The 19,566-nt window shown below is 38.5% G+C and overlaps 1 protein-coding gene across 2 annotated transcripts; it reads left to right on the top strand.

Moving 5' to 3' along the window:
- The first annotated feature begins 9,148 nt into the window (after positions 1 to 9,148).
- hdgfl3 (HDGF like 3) lies at positions 9,149 to 19,504 on the top strand. 2 transcript variants are annotated; one of them, XM_066684537.1, is made up of 6 exons: positions 9,149 to 9,488; positions 12,830 to 12,906; positions 13,654 to 13,792; positions 16,455 to 16,616; positions 17,759 to 17,887; positions 18,031 to 19,504. In XM_066684537.1, the coding sequence occupies exons 1-6, from the start codon at positions 9,405 to 9,407 to the stop codon at positions 18,055 to 18,057; spliced, it is 618 nt and encodes a 205-aa protein (XP_066540634.1). In that variant the 5' UTR covers positions 9,149 to 9,404; the 3' UTR covers positions 18,058 to 19,504. The 2 variants fall into 2 exon arrangements, with proteins under 2 accessions (XP_066540634.1, XP_066540633.1); XM_066684536.1 differs by having other exon boundaries at positions 9,152 to 9,488; positions 18,028 to 19,504.
- The last annotated feature ends 62 nt before the right edge of the window (positions 19,505 to 19,566 follow it).

Raw genomic sequence — 19,566 nt, 5'->3', positions numbered from 1 at the left:
GATGTGGATGGAATTGAACAAGTGACACTCTGATCTCAAGCTCACCTCTCTAACCGTAATCCCCCAGAAAGAGATAAGAGTCTAGAGCAATGGTCTGATAGGTCCAGATATTCTCTATCCCAGAGCAATGGGTGTGTCAGCGTAAGTGCAGGGAATGATGCACCCGTTTTACACAGTGTCCATTTTGCAAGCCTCTGGAGGCCATGTTAGGATCTGAGCTTGCTTCCATTGGGCAGATCTAGTTGCTCAGGCTTAATAAGGTTGTCCACCTTATATTAGGCCATCTAATATGCTCAGCCAGTTCAAGAGATTGTTATGCAGGATTTCTCATTTTCAATTGTTCACTTGTCATTGTTACTGCATTGTTATTCTTTGCAGCAGCAAAGTGTGTTTTTCACTTTTAAATATTCATTTGTGAGTAGATTCAGATGGGATTAAATGTCCATGGGGTCCTGGTGTAATATAATTTTTAACAGGAGCCCCTCTGGGATATTTCAGAGTGGATCAGTCATGTCAATATTTATCTTTTTCCTCCCTTGAGAAAATAACAGGCCAAAAGGGCCAACTGTTTTTGACCCGACACAACTATCATCTCATAATGTTTGTCCCATTTGGATTCAAGTATCTGTTATTCGGGGTTATTTGTTTGTTTATTTATTTGTTTGTTTGTTTTTGTTTGGTGGGAATGTTGAGCAGTGGGCACTGCAGAGCTTTTCGGGGATAATAATTTAAATACACATTTAATTAATAATTTAAATACATTCCAGGTAATAAGGGGATAATAACATAAACAAAATGTTTCTTGTATCAATCTCATCCTGCCTTCAAACAGTGACAAAGCCATTGCTCTTTAGTTAAAAGCTCTGTATTTAATTAAACCACTGAAGCAACCAAACCCATTTGTGCTCTATTAAATAACATGAATAATATGTTGATTATTAATACGCAGCATGGTGGCACAGTGTCACAGTCACACAATTCCAGGGACCTGGAGGTTGTGGGTTTGAGTCCTGCTCCAGGTGACTGTCTATGAGGAGTGTGGTGTGTTCTCCCTGTGTCCGCGTGGGTTTCCTCCAGCTGACCCTCAGTGAGGAGTTTGGTGTGTTCTCCCTGTGTCTGCGTGGGTTTTCTCCGGGTGAATGTCTGTCAGGAGTGTGGTGTGTTCTCCCTGGGTCCGCGTGGGTTTCCTCCGGGTGACTGTCTGTGAGGAGTGTGGTGTGTTCTCCCTGTGTCTGCGTGGGTTTCCTCCGGGTGACTGTCTGTGAGGAGTGTGGTGTGTTCTCCCTCTGTCTGTGTGGGTTTCCTCCAGGTGACTGTCTGTGAGGAGTGTGGTGTGTACTCCCTGTGTCCGCGTGGGTTTCCTCCGGGTGACTGTCTGTGAGGACTGTGGTGTGTTCTCCCTGTGTTTGCGTGGGTTTCCTCCGGGTGACTGTCTGTGAGGAGTGTGGTGTGTTCTCCCTCTGTCTGTGTGGGTTTCCTCCAGGTGACTGTCTGTGAGGAGTGTGGTGTTAGCTCCCTGTGTCCGCGTGAGTTTCCTCCGGGTGACTGTCTGTGAGGAGTGTGGTGTGTTCTCCCTGTATCTGCGTGGGTTTCCTCCGGGTGACTGTCTGTGAGGAGTTGGTGTGTACTCCCTGTGTCCGCGTGGGTTTCCTCTGGAGGCTCCGGTTTCCTCCCACAGTCCAAAAACACATGTCAATAGGTGGATTGGCAACTCAAATGTGTCCGTAGGTGTGAATGTGTGAGTGAATGTCGCCCTGTGAAGAACTGGCCCCCCTCCAGGGTGTGTTCCTGCCTTACACCCAGTGATTCTGGGTAGGCTCCGGACGCACCGTGACCCTGAACTGGATAAGAGCTTAGAGACAATGAATGAATGAATGAATGATTATTGTTATTAATTATAAAAGTGTATTAATAATATATTAAGTTTATTAATATTAATGTTATATGAATATACTTAACACTAAATAATGACAAGAATCATAATTAATAAAACTATTGTATCTGTTCAGAGTTAGTATTGATAATATTATATTAAATATATTCATAGAAATGTTAAAATAGCTAAGAGAAAGAATACAGTCAAGCCCAAAATTATTCATACCCCTGGCAAATTTTGAATTAAATTTACTTTTATTCAACCAGCAATTTTATTTTTGACCGGAAACGACACAGGCATCTGTACGATGATACGATGATGTACAAGAGGCATCATTGTGGAAAAAAATATTTCTCAGCTTTTATTCACATTTGAACAAAAATGGCATGTCCAAAATTATTCATACCCCTTTGCAAACTGTCCCAGTCTATGGGAAAATCCAAAGTTCTATACCATTCCAAATAGTCCAAGCTGTTTTAAAGCATCCTAATTACCCTGATTCATTGGGAACAGCTGTTTTAATCAACTCAACAGGTGAAAAACAGCAGCTCTCTGCAGTTGGTTTGTGGACAGTCATGGCTAAGAAAAGGAGCTCACTAAGGACCTGTGGCTGTGCGTTGCGGCCGCTCACAAGTCAGGAAAGGGCTATAAGGCCATACCAAAATGTTTTCAAGTTCCAGTGGCTACAGTGCAAAGTATTATTAAAAAATACAAGAAGTTCCGCACTGTGGAAAATCTCAGAAGATGTGTTCGGAAGCCAAAAGTGACACCTGTGCTGGCCAGGAGGATAGTGAGAGAGGTGAAGAAAAATCCAAGGATCACCACCAAGGCCATCCTGGTGAATCTGGGCTCTGCTGGTGGCAACATCTCAAGGCAGACAGTCCAACGGACACTGCACACCGCTGGGTTCCACGGACGCAGACCAAGGAGGACGCCACTTCTCCAGAAAAGGCACACAAAAGCCCGCTTGACCTTTGCAAATGCTCATCTGGACAAAGAAGAAGACTTCTGGTCTTCTGTTTTATGGTCAGATGAAACAAAAATTGAATTGTTTGGCCACAATGATGTGTCCTTCATTTGGCGTAAAAAAGTAGAAGCCTTCAACCCTAAGAACACCATCCCCACTGTCAAACATCCAATGTTTTGGGGGTGTTTTACAGCCAATAGACCAGGGAACTTGATCACAGTAAATGGCACCATGAAAAAAGAGCAATACATCAAGATTCTCAACAACAACAACATCAGGCAGTCTGCAGAGAAACTTGGCCTTGGGAACCAGTGGACATTTCAGCACGACAACGACCCAAAACACACAGCAAATGTGGTGAAGAAATGGTTAGCAGACAAAAACATTAACGTTTTGCAGTGGCCCAGCCAGAGTCCTGACTTGAATCCAATTGAGGGAGCTAAAGATCAGGGTGATGGCAAGGAGACCCTCCAACCTCAAAGAGTTGGAGCTCATTGTTAAAGATCAATGGGCAAAAATACCAGTGGAGACATGCAAAAAGCTGGTCAGCAATTACAGGAAGCGTTTGATTGCTGTAATAGCCAATAAAGGCTTTTCTATTAATTATTAGGAAGGGTATGAATAATTTTGGACATGCCATTTTTGTTCAAATATGAATAAAAGCTGAGAAATATTTTTTTCCACAATGATGCCTCTTGTACATCATCGTATTATCACCTGGGAGATGCCTGTGTCGTTTCCGGTCAAAAATAAAATTGCTGGTTGAATAAAAGTAAATTTAAGTCAAAATTTGCCAGTGGTATAAATAATTTCGGGCTTGACTGTAGTTATTAACTATATCCCCTGAAGTGGATAAGGGATTACAGGCAATGAATGAATGAGTTACGTAATTACTTAATAACATTTAAGAATTGACACTTCATATGTTACGCCATCCTTCCACTCTGTAACACTCTGCAGATGTGGTAATGCCTTACCATTTTAGTCTGTATGATATTTTGAGAGTGTTCTCAAAGCCTTTTAGCTCAGGTCAGTGCAACTAATGCAGTGAACAGGAAGTCTCCCAATATTACAGCTATTATCTCCCTGTTTCAGTAGAAGGTTGCTAGGTTTGATCACTTTAATGATGCCAGAGTGAAGGTCATGTGTTACCACAGCTCAGTGTACAAACATAACTACCATAGTAATACAATAATATAAAAATAATATAAAAAATTGTAAAGATGTATAGAGACATCCACTGAGTAATCAATGACCAAGTTACATTTACTGAAATGTGAAATGTAAAGTTAATGGGGAATAAGGACAAACACAGACTAATTTCCAAAAAAGTCGGGACATTGTACACAATGTAAATGAAAACAAAATGCAATAATAATTTAAACCCTAACAACACTTTATTTTTTCAAGAATATTTATTGTTTGTTACAGGATTCCAGTTACGTAACAACTTTGGGGCCTCAGTTAGTGATTTTAATTTGTTTAAATGCACCAGTTATTTTCTGTGGGTGACAAGCAGGGGTTGCCCTATGTTCAGTGAAGATCCTGGGCCTGCAGGGACTCACCCTTCCTCCTGGCTACCGTGTATCTGTCTACTTATCATATCATCATCTATCATGTCTCATGTTATTGTGTCTCTCCGCTCTCATGCTTGGGGTTTTTACTTGTTTCCTCATACACTTGATCTAGAAAAACAGTCATGGACAGTAAACTGAAACACTCAGTAATGCATTAAGCAATATTTGACAGACACACTATCTCTTACTTACTTCTCTGAAACATTTATTGGCCTCCTTATCGACAGACAAAATAAATTAACATGTATACACTATAATATCTACTACTCCCCCGTTTATCTGTTGTAAGCTCTCACTGTTTAAATCTTGTCCATTTCAGGGGCTTCTCTCTTCCTTCCTTCCTGTCAGTTCTGTCCATTATCTCACCTTCAATTCTTTATTTTTCTCTCTCCTGTGCCATGTATTCCCATTCCTTGACTTCTCTCTCATTTATTTATTACTACATTAATGTATCATCACATGTTCCTGTGTTTTTCACCTCCCTTTGCTACTTTCCTTTATCCTCCGGACTTAATTCTATTTCCCCCTCTCTTTTCCTTTTCTTCATTGTAAGGATTTTATTCCTTTTTCATCCTCCGATTCTGATCTCACTGCCCCCTACCCATTTCATTTTTAATTCTTCTGATTACATTCCTTTTCCCACAATTCTCCTTTTTATTCTTCTGGTTTATACCAGTATTACACAAGTTTAATGGATTTAATTAGCGACAGTAATATAGGAATAAATAAGTTAAACTTTGCAACAGAATTAAGCAGCATAGCAATACAAAAATCTTTCCCTTTGCATGGTGTTAGTACAGTTCTTTTTGTGAATTCCTGACAAAAAAAGGTAATAGTAATACAATAAGTAACTGCATGATTTATGTAGTGCTCATAATTCTTCCACAACATCCAAATTCTACAAAACTCTCTTCTTATAGTTCAACATATGGGTCCAGAGACAACAAAACTGGGTCCACGTAGTGATTTCCAGCATAGAATGATGTCTGTTTTTAATGCAGTGCAGTCTGAAGACCAGAAGACCACTGCAGGCTAATACATACTAATACTGGGCCTCGTTCCTTGCATATAAACATTACTCTGAAAGCTTTAATAATATTGTGTGCCGTACATGATGAAAGATGTTTAATCATATTTTTTCACTGTGAAACTTAATCCATTAATTATTTTGCTGTTTGCACACGCAGTCTGTCACAGAGTGGTGAGCCCCCCATATTTTCTTCTGAAAGACTCAGGCTCTTCCAGATGCTCGTATTAAACCCAGTCATGTTATTGACCTATTGACAATTAACCTCATTTATTTCTGAAGCAGAGCATGGGAACAAACATGACTGTGTTAGCCGCGGCGAACCATGCACCAATTAACTCCCTCTTTATTAGTCATTATTAGTCATATATTAGCATTAGTCGTTCGAATCTTCCACTCCACCTTAAATGGTGCTGATGAACATTATGTTTTAACACTGATACCTGTAAATAACACTGAGAAGTAAATAAAACCCTGAATGTAAGTAAGCAAATGCCTTGAATGGGAAACAACACAATGCTACAGTAACTTTAGTTTAATTCAAGATAGAAGTTTCCTGACTAAGGGAGATAGAGAAGAAAAAGCAGTATTTCCCTGTGCACCATCACCCCACATTAGTGGGGAGAGGAGTCACTGACCCGGGAGAGCACTTCTAGAGTGATAACCATGAGTTCAGAGTTCTGTTGGAGCCTTTCAGTAGAACTTAAGTGTTCGCCATATCATTGATACATTTCTTGTCTCACTCTGTGTTAGTAGCTCTTTTTATTGAAGAACGCAATTTTTCCCAGTGGAGAAACGTGAACTGTTGTGTTGTCCTGAATATTTGGTAGTGGAATCCACCATCTTGCTTAGAGAAAGCTGTGTGGGCAGTGCTGATCTAGTTGGGGAGGGCAAAACAAACTTGGGGAAGACCCAAGTTTGTGGGTGAAATAAGTATTGATCATATCACTGACTTTCTAAGTAAATATATTTCTAATGGTGCTATGGACATGAATGACATTCTTAAGAGATGTCAGTAACAGCACATCCAGTTACCACATGCAAAGAAATCAACCCAAAGATGCCCATAAATTATGTGTAATAATGAGAAATGACAGAGGGAAAAAGTATTATACACATCAAGAAAGAGAGGTGCAAAAAGCCATGGAAATTCATGACACCGGCTGAAATCTATCGGTAATTAGAAAGTGATCCTGCCACTTAGTGCTAATTAATATCAGCTGGTTCAACTTATGGCCTATAAAAAGGTGTCTCATTACCAAGGTACCACACAAGAAGCATGATGGGTAAAAACCAGTGAGCTCTCTCAAGACCTTTGCAACCTTATTCTTGCAAAACATACTGATTTATAAACTACTGAAGGTTCCAGTGAGCACTGTTGGGGCCATAATTCGGAAGTGGAAAGACCATCATTTCACCATAAACCGGTCACGACCAGGGGCTCCCCGTGAAATTTCAGACACAGAAGTGAAAAGAATTATCAGAAGAGCTGTCCAAGACCCAAGGACCTCTTGTGGAGAGCTACAGAAAGACCTGGAATCAGCAGGTAAAATTGTTTCAAAGAAAACAATAAGTAATGCACTCAGCTGCCATGGCCTGTATGCATGCTCACCGAGCAGGACTCCACTGCTGAAGAAGAAGCATATTGAAGCGTGTTTAAAGTTTGCTCAACAACATTCAGACAAGCCTGTGAAATACTGGGAGAATATAGACTGGTCAGATGAGACCAAAACTGAACTCTATGGACACAATGTTGGGAGATCAAAAGGCACTGTATATCACCCCAAAAATACCATACCAACACTGAAGTTTGGAGGTGGGAACATCATGGTGTGGGGCTGTTTTTCAGCATACGGTATTGGCATTCTTCTTATAATTGAAGGAAGGATGAATGGATAAATGTACAGAGACATTCATAATAAAAAATCTGTTGCCATCTACCAGGATGATGATGAAATGAGGGTGGACATTTTAGCAAGACAATGATGCCAAACACACATCCAAAGAAAATCTCAGTTGGTTTCAGAGAAAGAAAATAAAGCTGCTAGAATGGACCAGCAAATCATAATTTATTTGCATGTGTGGATTTGATGGGGTTTTACCGACATCTGGTAAGAATTTCATGTCAGTAGCACCTTTAAAAATATAATTACTTAGAAAATTGGTGAAGTGTTCGATACTTATTTCACCCGCTGTATTTATCACAGTAGCATGATGATTACTAATGCAGTGCCATCTAAGGGCCCAAAGGTCACACTCATTTAACACTGGTGTTTGGCCTTGCCCTACATGGACTGAGACTTCTCCAGCTTTCCTGAATCTTTCACAATCTTATTTGCCGTAGATGGCGAAAGATATCGGTTCTCTTCAATGTTGCATTGAGAAATGTTCATTTTTTAATTGTTGGAAGATTCTCTCAGGAGGTTTGGCACAGAGTGGTGTCACATGACCCATCTTGCTTGCAAAGCCTGAACATTTAGTGCATAGGCCTTTCATATATTTGACATTCTGCTGCATATTATGGAATGGGGCAAGTGGAATATTCTATACATTTTCACTATTTGGCTCTGTCCCCCTTTTTCTGGAATGGTGTCAAATTGTGAATTTATTTATATTTACAAAATACAATCAAGGTGTTCAGTGAAAACATTTGCTGTCTTTGTACTTTCTACAGTTAAATAGGTGTTCAAGAGAATGAACACATCACAGGTTCTTTTTTTTTTCATTGCATTTTACAAAAAATATCTCATTTTTTAGGAAATGAGTTTGGAAATGTTACTTTTGAAAAACGGACTGAATTTTTAGTACACTAGCACAGTATGTACAATTGTTCTAAAACTCTAGTTCCTCAAACATTCCTTTGGAATAAGGGTATTATTCAGGAGTGTATTCCTCTTTGCTACAGTTACAGTCTCTTTTTCTGGACAATATATACTAGATGTAGGAACATTACAGGGAAGAATCTATGGTGTATAGTCATATTAAACACAGTGTCCTAAAGGGACACATTTTAAGATCATAAATAACTATTTGAATCATAGCTTTAGACTGATTTCAGAAACGTACGTTTTTAACTTTTTTTTAACAATGCTTTTTTCCCCCAGGAAAATACAAGTGAGTGAACAGGCCCTGAATGATTTGTCATAGAAATGACACAAATATCAAAACCACTGACTATTAAATATTCCTCAACACATACATTGAGTAGCATATTTATAATGATATAAAACCTGTAACTCTGCAATGAAAATAATAATAATTAAAAAAAAACGTTAATAATGTGTCCTATAAGTTGATGGTCTTATGGTTATAACTTTGTAATAAATGGAACAAATCTCTTATCACTTAGCTATGTTTCTCCTGTTTCGCACTCTGAAACACTAATAAATAGGGGGCAAAACACAACTTGTGTATACTACTGTAAGAATTGTGTAGTACAGAGAATGTATTTATGGTTTCTACTAGTATTATTATTGTTATTATGATGTACGGAGTGTAAGGTACGTGTATTGCACATTGAACGTGTTTTCTGATTAGCACTGCTCTGAAACTTAGCTAGTTTTTTTAACAGCTTTAATATCAAAAGATTCTGCGTTTACTGCATCAAAACAATATGTACATAATAAAATAAATAAAAAATAATAAACAAAATTAAGACGAGTAGTGTTGTTTTTTGTCCCGTCTGTGTGTGAGAGAGCGAGACGGAGAGAGAGAGAGAGCGCGCTGCAATTCAGTTCCGTGTGTGTTCCGTGTGTTTGAGACGGAGAGGAGGAAGAAGTGTTTTACGGCCCTCTCTCTCTTTCTCAGCCCGTTTGTTTTTCTTTTTTTCCCCCATTATTTATTTCATTATTAACTGCGGTGTTTCTAATCAAAACATTGATGGTGGAGCTGCGAGTGAAAGAAACCTGAGCTTAGACCAGAGATTAAACCCAAGTTTAAACCCGAGATTAGACAGCTATGGCTCGCCCTCGGCCGCGGGAGTATAAAGCCGGAGAGCTGGTGTTCGCCAAGATGAAGGGCTATCCGCACTGGCCCGCGAGGGTGAGTACCGCCGCCGCGCGGAGCCTGGGTCCGGGACCGGAGTCGCCGCGGTCTCTCCACAGAGTTCCGGAACTCAACACGCACACATTCCGCGGTCTCAGTCCATAGCTCTCCGTGGTCTCTCTCCGGATATCAAACACGAGCACATTCCCTCGCCGCCGCCTCCTCTCCTCCATTTCACCATCTATGTCCTAAATATTCCCACACGTTCCCTGTATCTCTCTCCCTCCTTTTCTCTCTCTCCCTGTGTTATGGCGTTCTCTCTCAGGTGAGCGTTAGAACTGTGTTCCCGCGCCTTCAGCAGCGGATTATCATCCCTTTCCACCTTCTCCCGCCTTTAAAGTCCCCTCTAGAGATTACTGTGGGGATTATGTTTAATTCCTCCACAAACTCCAGCGGTTTCTCAGCTTTTCCGCGGGTTTTCTGTGTAAACCCTCAGCTTCAGTCGCTCATTGATTAGCCTTTAGCTCGTTTGCTAAAAGCAGAGACGCCCCTCAGAATGAAGATTTAGTTTTCGGTACGTCTTGTCGCTGTCCTAAAAAATCCCCAGCCACTGACAATTTTTATTCAGAGGTCATCGTTTGTCCCGCATATTTCCACATTGACTGTAAATATATATTATGCATCACAGTGTTTGTGGTTAGCTTTTATCTGAGCTGCTGCTGGTTTACACTCGCTCAGGGGCTTCAATACTGTATTTATTATTGGACCAATATAGTTTATTGGTTAAATTTTGTGTATTTTCGGGACTACACGTATTTAAAAGCTTGGTTCTCCTTAGTCCGTTATGGTGCAGAGGGCAGTGTGTGCTGCCTGTTCCTTAGGCGAACACGATTATACAGAAGACGTTATTATTTTCCACCTGTTTTCAAACAAGTCCCGCCTTCCCATTCTCTGATTGGTAGTTAGAGCCCCACCGCCTACTCTATGATTGGCTAGGTGGTCGTGTTCGCTAATCCTAGGCCAATAGAAAAAATGCGTACTTATGAGCCTTTCGGAGGTGGGACATGTCGGAAAACGGGTATGAATCAAAATGACGCCAAAGACTTGTTAAGCACATGTGGAGTCAATATTTCAGAAAAGAAAACAGGATTTATCGTATATTTTCAGTTATGCTCCCTTAATGCGTCTGTTGTAGCATCTTAAAAGTAAAAGGGGTTGCTTTTTTTTAAACACATTTCTGGGATATATTTTTGGCATTACAATCCACATTCCACATTCTCCAGAACGGCTAGAAGTCTTCATTTACTTTTCCACAGTAATGCAGTAATCAGCTGTTTCTATTTTATATGTTATATTTTAGGATAAATACAATGTAACCAACGAACATTTCCCCAGTATGTATGTGTGTGTGTGTATATGTATATATATATATATATATATATATATATATATATATATATATATATATATATATATATATATATATATATATATATATATAAATTCTCTCAGCTCCACTGACCACACAGGAGCACTTTCTCGTTCTACGATCACAGCGTGGTGTCCATCTGTTGCTCTGTATACATTGTTTGCCCAATTTCACACTGCTCTTCAATAGCCAGGATCCCCAAAAAGCAGGTATGATCTGGGTGGTGGATCATTCTCAGCTGCAGTGAAACACACTGATGTGGTGGTTTGTTGATGTGTGTTGCACTAGTACGAGTGGATCAGACACTGGAGTACTGCTCAAGTACTCTCCAAGTTGCTGGACACGCCTACCTTCTTGGTCCACCTTGTAGATGTATAGTCAGAGACAGTAGGTCATCTGTTGCTGCACAGTTTGTGTTGGCCTTCCTCTAGTCTTTCATCAGTAGACACAGGAAGCTGTCGGCTGGATATTTTTGGTTGGTGGACTAGTCTCATTTCAGCAGTGACAGCAGGACTGCTGTGTCTGATCCACTCGTACCACCAAAACACAAACACACCACTACCATATCCATGACACTGCAGAGCTGACAATAATCCTCTATCCAAAGCATACCTGCTCTGTGGGGGTCCTGAAGATAACAGGGTCAAAGGGGCAAACAAAGTATGCAGAGCATAAGATGGATTCAGTCTGTAAATGTAGAACTACAAAGTGCTCTTGTCGGGTCACTTGGGACATTTAAATGCAATAAAACAAGAATCTGTTATTTGTTAACTATATTAAATATTTATTTAACTGTAAAACACACATTGAAAAGATTTTGAATATTTCAGTGAACAGTTTCATTATATTTTGTAAATATAAGCGCATTTACAATTAGATGCCTGCAACACACTCCAAAAAAGTTGAGAGACAGTCATGTTGACCACTGTGTTACAACACTTTTGCTTTTAATTACACTGTTTAATCATTTGAGAACCGAGGACATTGATTGGTAAAATTTGTGGGTTTTATGCCTATTCTGACTTGATACATATTGAATGAGGCCTTGCATTGTCTTACTGAAATAACTACAGACTTCCCAAGAAGAGACAGCAGCATGTCTCTGAAAACCCAGTATTCCTCTCCACGTCAATGTACAAATCACACGTTTGCAAGTCATCCAAGCCTAGGCCATCGATGCATACCACATATCATGAGAAATGTCTTTTGCACCTGTTGCTGATAAAATCTGGATGCTCCCTTTCATCATAAGAAAAACACAAATTTATTCTTTGACCACAGCACACATTTCTACTGTTTTTTTAACCATTTGAGATGAGCTTGGGCCCAGAGAACCTGTTAGTGGTTCCACATAGAGTTGATGTATGGCTTTCTCTTTGTGTAAAAGAGTTTAAGGTAGCATTTCTTGATGCAATGGCATACTCTGTTAAGTTTTTTGAAGTACTCCCAAGACCATAGCTATATTCATCACTACAGCAAGACAGTTATTATGCAGTGGCCTCTGAGGGCTCAAAGGTCATGCTCATTCAACATTTGTGCCCAGCCTTACTCTACAAGTATTTCTCCTAAATCCTTTGCAGTCTTGCATTGAAAAGTGTTTTGTTTGAATAACATGACAATTCTCTTCACCCGCTTGTAGTGTGACATGAATTTTCTATAAACATTTCACTCTTATTTTGTCCCTGTCCCAGTTTTTGTTTTTAATGTGTTGCAGGCATCAAATTCAAAATTTCTTCATATTTTCATATTTCCTTCATTTCTTCACATTCATTACATGGGAGAATTTGTCTTTTGCCAGTTAAAGAAAAGGTCAAAAGAGTGATCACAGATTCATATTTTTATTGAATTTACAAAATGTTCCACACATTCACACTGTATATTTATGCTCTGTTCTGAGTGGGACCATGTTAATCTATGCTTTGTTCTGACAGGATCTAGTTAATATATGCTCTGCTCTTATTGGCTGTAGATTGATGAGCTGCCAGAAGGAGCAGTGAAGCCACCAGCAAATAAATACCCAATCTTCTTTTTTGGCACTCACGAGACGTAAGATCAGTTTGTGTTTTTGTGTGTATTTGAAAGTTTTAGTGTCAGTTTTATGCATGCATTGTAAATCCTGAAATATTTACATTAGCTTAACTACTCAGCCACCACAAAATTAGAGTTAAAACAGATAATTGTAGAATTAACTCTAATTCTATAATATTAATATTAGAAGTGTCAGAAGTGACCTCTCTCTTAGAGTGAGTCCCAGTTCACCCCAGCAACCTTGACCCAACTTCAGCTTCACTCTATAGATACTGTGGCAATACCTTCACCCATGTCAACAGCATACAGATTCAGTGACTCCACCTCTTATATATAAATACCATCAGTGGAACACTCCCATACTTATTGTTTTCTTACTTCTAATTTATTTCTAATATTAGTTACACATTTATTAGTTTAACTTATAAATGACATTATTTGTATGACATATTATGGGATTTTAAATAATGCTCTTAATTTTATGTATTTTAAATTAGTAGTTTGCAAATAATTGTTGGGTTTTTCCATTTTATAAAAACTTATTGTAAAGTGGTAAGAATGAATGCAAGCTTCCAGAATTCACAGCAAAAAACAATAACATACTGTAATTTAAGAAAACAAAGTTACTGTAAATATGTACCCATTTGTTAAGGTTTGAGTGTACAATTAGTGTTGGTGATTGTGTTTGTGAGCGCGAATGTGTTGTAAGCATTACCTTTAATTTCACTGTTTATTAGAGGTTTAACTCTTTGTTTTCTCTCTCAGTGCATTCCTTGGTCCTAAAGATCTCCTTCCATATAAAGAATATAAAGACAAATTTGGAAAATCAAACAAAAGGAAAGGTTTCAATGAAGGTCTCTGGGAAATTGAAAACAATCCTGGAGTCAAATTCACCGGATACCAGGCGAGTGTTTGTTTTAAAATGTTATAATTTATTTTGAATCACAATGTCATTTTATATATTTAAAAAAGAGCAACTAATAAATTCACTTAAAGCTTTATTTAACAAATGCAAAAGAAAAGATTTTCATAGTTTTCACTAAACAAATTCATTGTATTTTGTAAATAAAAATACATTTAGAATCTTTCACCTGCAACATACTCCAAATATATTGGAACAGAGGCATGTTTACCACCGTTACACCTTCCCTTTAAATTATACTGTTTAAGCATTTTGGAACTGAGGATACTAATTGTTAAAATTTTGGAATTGGATTTTTTTCGCCTGTTCTGGCTTGATACTAGACTTCAGCTTCTCATCAGTCTGTGGAAGCTTTTTCCCGATTCTCCTCTTCATGATGTGCCATTAGAGACAGATCTGGTCCACAGGCAGAGTCAGTCAAACGCACACTCTGCTTCTACAAAGCCATGTTGCTGTAGAATGCACAGAATATGGCCTGTCTGTCATTGTCTTGCTGAAGTAACCATTGGCTCGCCAAGAAAAGATATCTGGATGGTAGCATGTGATTATCTAAAAACCTAGTGTTGGCATATAGATCAATAGAAACTTGTCACATATGCAAATCAACCATGCCATGATCACTGATGCACACGAGATATGTTGACTTTTGCAGCTGTCACTGATAAGAATTTGGATGGTCCTTTGTATCATTAGCTCAAAAACATGACGTCTATTTTTTGAAGAATAACGCTGACACGTGGACTCCAGCACAGGCTTCTACGGTCTTTTTTGACCAGCTGAGATGAGATTGGACATGAGAGTTAGATATTCCACTTCGAATTGATATAGATTGCTTTCTTCTTGTGTAACAGTTTCAGATTGCATTTCTTGATGTGGCTACTGTTAGCATTGTAGAATTATTGTTTTGCCTTTTATACTTAGGACCCTATGACATTAGTCTGAAAATAGTTTTTCCCCATTAAACATTTTTATTGATTTATTTAGATTTTTTATCCTTTAAGAAAATAACTGCCATTAAACAAACATTAGCAACATGGCAATAGCAAAACAAATTATTTCTATTTTATGAACTGTTAATTGAGCATGTGCAAACCAAACATTGTCTATGATGGGGCAAGCCTTACTACAAAATAATGAACATTGTGAAGATGTAACATTCGGCCCTATAAACATTTTATACGTGTTGACATGAACTTTCAATACACTTTTTGGAGTGTGTCTCAGGCATCAAATTTTAAATATGTTTATATTTACAAAATACAAATGAAGTTGGTCACTTAAAACATTGAAAATTTTTCTTTGTATATTTGTAAATTAAAAATCAGATGCAGTTCGGGGGAATAAAAACATCACAGAATATTATTTTCTATTTCATTGTACACAACAGGTGTGTCCCAATTCAAAGGCTGTTTAGTGTCCTTCAGAGGCCAAACTGAAATAAGACGGTCTATGGCAGATTTCCTGTTTGACTGTTGTTCCTCCCCTTAACTTCACGAAACGCAGTTAGCTCTTGACGGCTCGTGAAATTTAAAGTTGGAGCCAGAAAGTTTTATTTTATTATTTTTCCACATTACTGAAAATCCGTTTTGAAATGAGTTTGATCATTTACACTCTGAAAGTTTCATTCAGACTGTATTTTTCATACAGGTTTCACACATTAAGTTTGAAAAAATGTTTTAGTATAGAATTAAATAAATAAATAATGAATCTATCGTGATTTAAAACAGGTACAACCTTTTTGGTTCAATGCTTTCCCACTGCGTTTACTGTTATTAAACCTTTGTGACTTTATATGCTTTTTTTGGTTATTAATATTGATAATAATAACAGTATGCACATTTAATTTTTTCATGAAAATGCAGTGATGACCGTGGCATCTAGTTACACAAGTTTTACTGAAATGTATTAAGTACTGATTTAGGAAAAGAACACACAATACATATAACGGTGATCTTTAAAATAAACATTGATCATTTAAGCTAGAGAGCTTGTAAAAGAGAAAAGCCCACTACAGTAACCACAATAGCTTTTTGAGGGGATCAGAGCTCAACAGCACTCTCCTATAAACAATATTGTACAAATAAACAGAAATGCTCCAGCTTCAGTCGCCTCAGACCAGTGGCATTTAACAGGAGAAAGACTAGAGATAAAATGGTTCATTCATAGATAAACACTACAGTTTCCCTGCAGTTTAATGAACTGCACCTTGCTCCTTAAAGAAAGGAAATATTTGAATACATTTTCCTTCTTAATATGTGTACCATTAATTATTTGATGTTAAGAACGGTATGTTTAAAAGCCTGTTCACTCCTCTGCTAAAACAGCAATATTCTGAAATCCTCATAGCACTCAATGAACCCTGGGATACCTTGGCTGGTGAAGGATAGTCCTGTTACTTTCTTCATTTCTTGGGAAATGAAATATGCATTTGTTGGCCACATATTAAGGAGCCCCCAGGATGGGACATCATAGTCGTGGCGTTGTGACGTAGTCGGCATACAAACAAGTCTTTTGAAGGATGCAGCCTCTGAATTTAAACACACATAAAGTCACTTTTTTGTGTGTGTATGTGTAAACACACACTATGAAGTTCATTATTTGTTTATTACTATATAGTAGATCATGTATATTGTATATACAATAGAGTATGCAGCAAAACTGGTCTGAGGAAGCTGGCGAGGCGGATCCTGCAGGGGGCAGTAGCGAGGCAGAAGGAGACTCGGTTGGCGAGGAGGAAGAGGAGGAGGAGGGAAAGATGAAGGAAGAAAAAGTTGGATCCAAAAGGAAAAAGACGGTGTCCACAAAGGTTCATTATTTTCCATACTTTTCTCAGTAATGTCAGTTTTACATGTTAGTATTAAAATCAATTTTTGCATCTCACAGTTCAGGCAAAAGTCCTGTATTTCTATTTCTGTTGTTTTAGTATAGTTTAGAAATGTTTTTAAACAACCACATGCTCTAATTTTTTTTATTATTTATTTAATTTTTTTTAAAGTACCTTTATTTGCCATCCCTATGGTGGGGTATCTTTGTGTAAACAAGCCTTTTTCATTGCACTCAGTTTGATAAATAGCAGAGTTGTAGTATAAAATGGAGTCGTTTTATTTTCAGAGTTATAACACAACACCTCTGCCACAAGAGGGCGCTCACAAATATAATTCACAATTTGTCCAATATCCAAAAACACTCCAGAGCCCACAAACACTTTCACTGTATTAGACTGTAATGCAGTATTAGTCTAATATAATAATACTCTGGAATGTGTGCTGAACAGAGATCCTTTTCAGAAAACGGGTTTTTTAGCTCCAATTAAGGTGTGTTATGTGAACTAGGGTGAGGACAGCTTTCATACACTCACCCCTCTACCCTTCCACACACAGGCTGTGTTGTGTGTGTGTGTGTGTGTGTGTGTGTGTGTGTGTGTGTGTGTGTGTGTGTGTGAGTGAGAAAGAGAAAGAGACAGAGAGCTGCAGTGAAGATTTCATATCCCAAATTCCACACAGTTCTCTTTGCTTAGCAACGGCTGTTACCTAGCAACAGGATCTAACGTTCATATATCCCTGGATGATGATTGTGGGGGTGGGGCCATGTCAGAAGTGGGCAGGGCTTAAAACTGATGTTTCTGCTGCAGAAAAACGAGTGCATTTGGGGGTTACTGCAGAGGGGTTCACCTCCTGTAGAGGAGCTCTTACACACACACAGTAATGTCCTCACAGACTAACACGCACACACACTCACACTAACATATGCAAATATACATTTACACACACATACTAACCCTTATAAATCTCTGGATCTAAAAATGAAGTCTGTACCCTGCATTTCTCTTGAATTTCTTTTTTATTTATCAAATGTATCATGCTAGACTCTGAATTTATTAATAAAAAAATTGAGAGTGGGAGGGTATGTGTGTTTGTACAAATATCTTTTTTTTTCTGATTGTAATAGAAGTCATCCAAACTGTCCCGGAAGTGTTCAGGGGACGAGGACGAGGAAAAGGATGGTAAAGACGAAGAAGAGAAAAGGGATGAAGACAACGACGTTCAGAACTCAGACAAAAAATCGTGCTGTCCAGGGGTACGCTAAACTTGCACATGCTTTTATATTATTTCTTAAATTATTCTTCTATTACTCTTTTACTATTTCTCTGTAATTCCTTTATTATTCCTTTCCATTAATCCTCTCCTCCTTTATTGAAATGTTTTTTTGTTTTCCAGCAGAACCAGCTGCTTCGGGAGGAGCATTAGAGCTAAGGCCGGACCTTTACACGGAAATGGAAATGCGTAAACCCTGACATATTCAAAATCAGAATCACAAAAGAAAAAGCATTGATGTAAATTCACAAATCAGAGAATTACTGCAACCACCTGCTTATCATGGGAGTGAAAGATAAACAAATAGAGTTAAAGGAGCAATAAGTGGAACTTTCATTTAACACAGGAATATTACAGGAAATTGGATGAGGTTTTTTAAGGTGGTCAGGTTAAAGAATGCAATGAGAATTTGGCTAAAAAGGCTAAAATTCAACTTATTGCTTCTTTAATGCGTAGAGTCATTTACACACTTTACTAAAAAGAAAAATGTAATATATTCATCAAATTGAGCTTCATTTTTAGCTGTAGCTGATTTGCTGGAGCGCCGCTGTCTGTGTAAAGAATCAAGAAAAAATATCACTGCCCCAAATACACTGTCCTTTGAACCTACTCATTCCCAACTGCTCTATTTCCCCACACTAAAGCCAGACGTACACTGTGCGATTTTAGCCCGATTTTAAGCCTGATATGGTCATAGCCAACTGGATTTCAGGACCGGCTCGATCGGCTGACGTTTGATGTGCAGCGTGTGAAGGGTAGCGACGTCTGCCCAGACGAACTCCGTTTGACCGGTCGGGCGATCAGATGGATCAGATGGAGCATGTAGTGTGAGCTGTCACCAAGGCACACGGCTTTAAAAAAAAATCGCACAGTGTATGCCTGGCTTTACTCATTGACCTTGGCCCCGCACTCAAACTCCGCCCCTTCTTGCTGACCCCACCCCTCATTGTGCCGCTCAGTTGTGTGTTGTAGCTGAAGTTTTGTTTTCAGTGGCATAACATTAGAAATTCAGAAACATTCATCTGTAAAACATTATCCATGTGTTTCCCTTTTTACGTAAAAATTGGAAAAAAGATCGGACAAAGTAGAAAGTGTGTACCGTGCAGCGGAGAGTGTAAAGTCGTCTCATTTCCCTGTAGGATTGAAGTTCATTTTTGGAGAAAAATTGAATAATCCTGGTTCAGTGTCTGTGGGATGTTGGATGTTTTTAGGCTTTTAGTGGCATGCGCATCCGTCGTATTTTTTCATGTGAAATAGAATCATTCCACACTTTTCACATTTTTTTTCATTTTTCAGAGCCATAATCCTCCTGAAGTTCAGAAACTTTTTTTCTTTTCTTTTTTTTTTTTGCTCCTCACAAATAAACCTGCAATCACCAACTTTACCGCCTGCGTTTCTTTCTCCTCTGCGTTTATATAAAGAATATATTCTATTTATTTTTGATGATGTAGAGACTCATCTGTGGTAAGTGTAAAGACTCACCGTAGCTTCTCTTTGTTCTGCTTGTAATCGGAACACGTTACAGCTCTCTTACATTTTCAATGTTTGTAGTTCAATGTAAACTGTTTTTCCTGTTTATTCACAAGACTTTTACAGAATAAACTGTTGGAATGCTGCCCCACGACTCTGGGTCTTATTCGGGACGAGAGGAAAGACGATTCT

This window comes from Hoplias malabaricus, chromosome 11, assembly GCF_029633855.1.
Source record: "Hoplias malabaricus isolate fHopMal1 chromosome 11, fHopMal1.hap1, whole genome shotgun sequence".
NCBI classification, from domain to species: Eukaryota; Metazoa; Chordata; class Actinopteri; order Characiformes; family Erythrinidae; genus Hoplias; species Hoplias malabaricus.
Note: the sequence above shows the minus strand (reverse complement) of the source record. Positions and strands in the feature narration are given on the sequence as shown.

What these genes read in the sequence shown, in the direction of transcription:
- hdgfl3 (XM_066684536.1), top strand. Translation starts at nt 9,405, where the DNA reads ATGGCTCGCCCTCGGCCGCGGGAGTATAAAGCCGGAGAGCTGGTGTTC. An exon ending in ATCCGCACTGGCCCGCGAGG is followed by an intron (nt 9,489 to 12,829) that starts GTGAGTACCGCC and finishes TATTGGCTGTAG; the next exon opens with ATTGATGAGCTGCCAGAAGG. An exon ending in TCAAATTCACCGGATACCAG is followed by an intron (nt 13,793 to 16,454) that starts GCGAGTGTTTGT and finishes TATATACAATAG; the next exon opens with AGTATGCAGCAAAACTGGTC.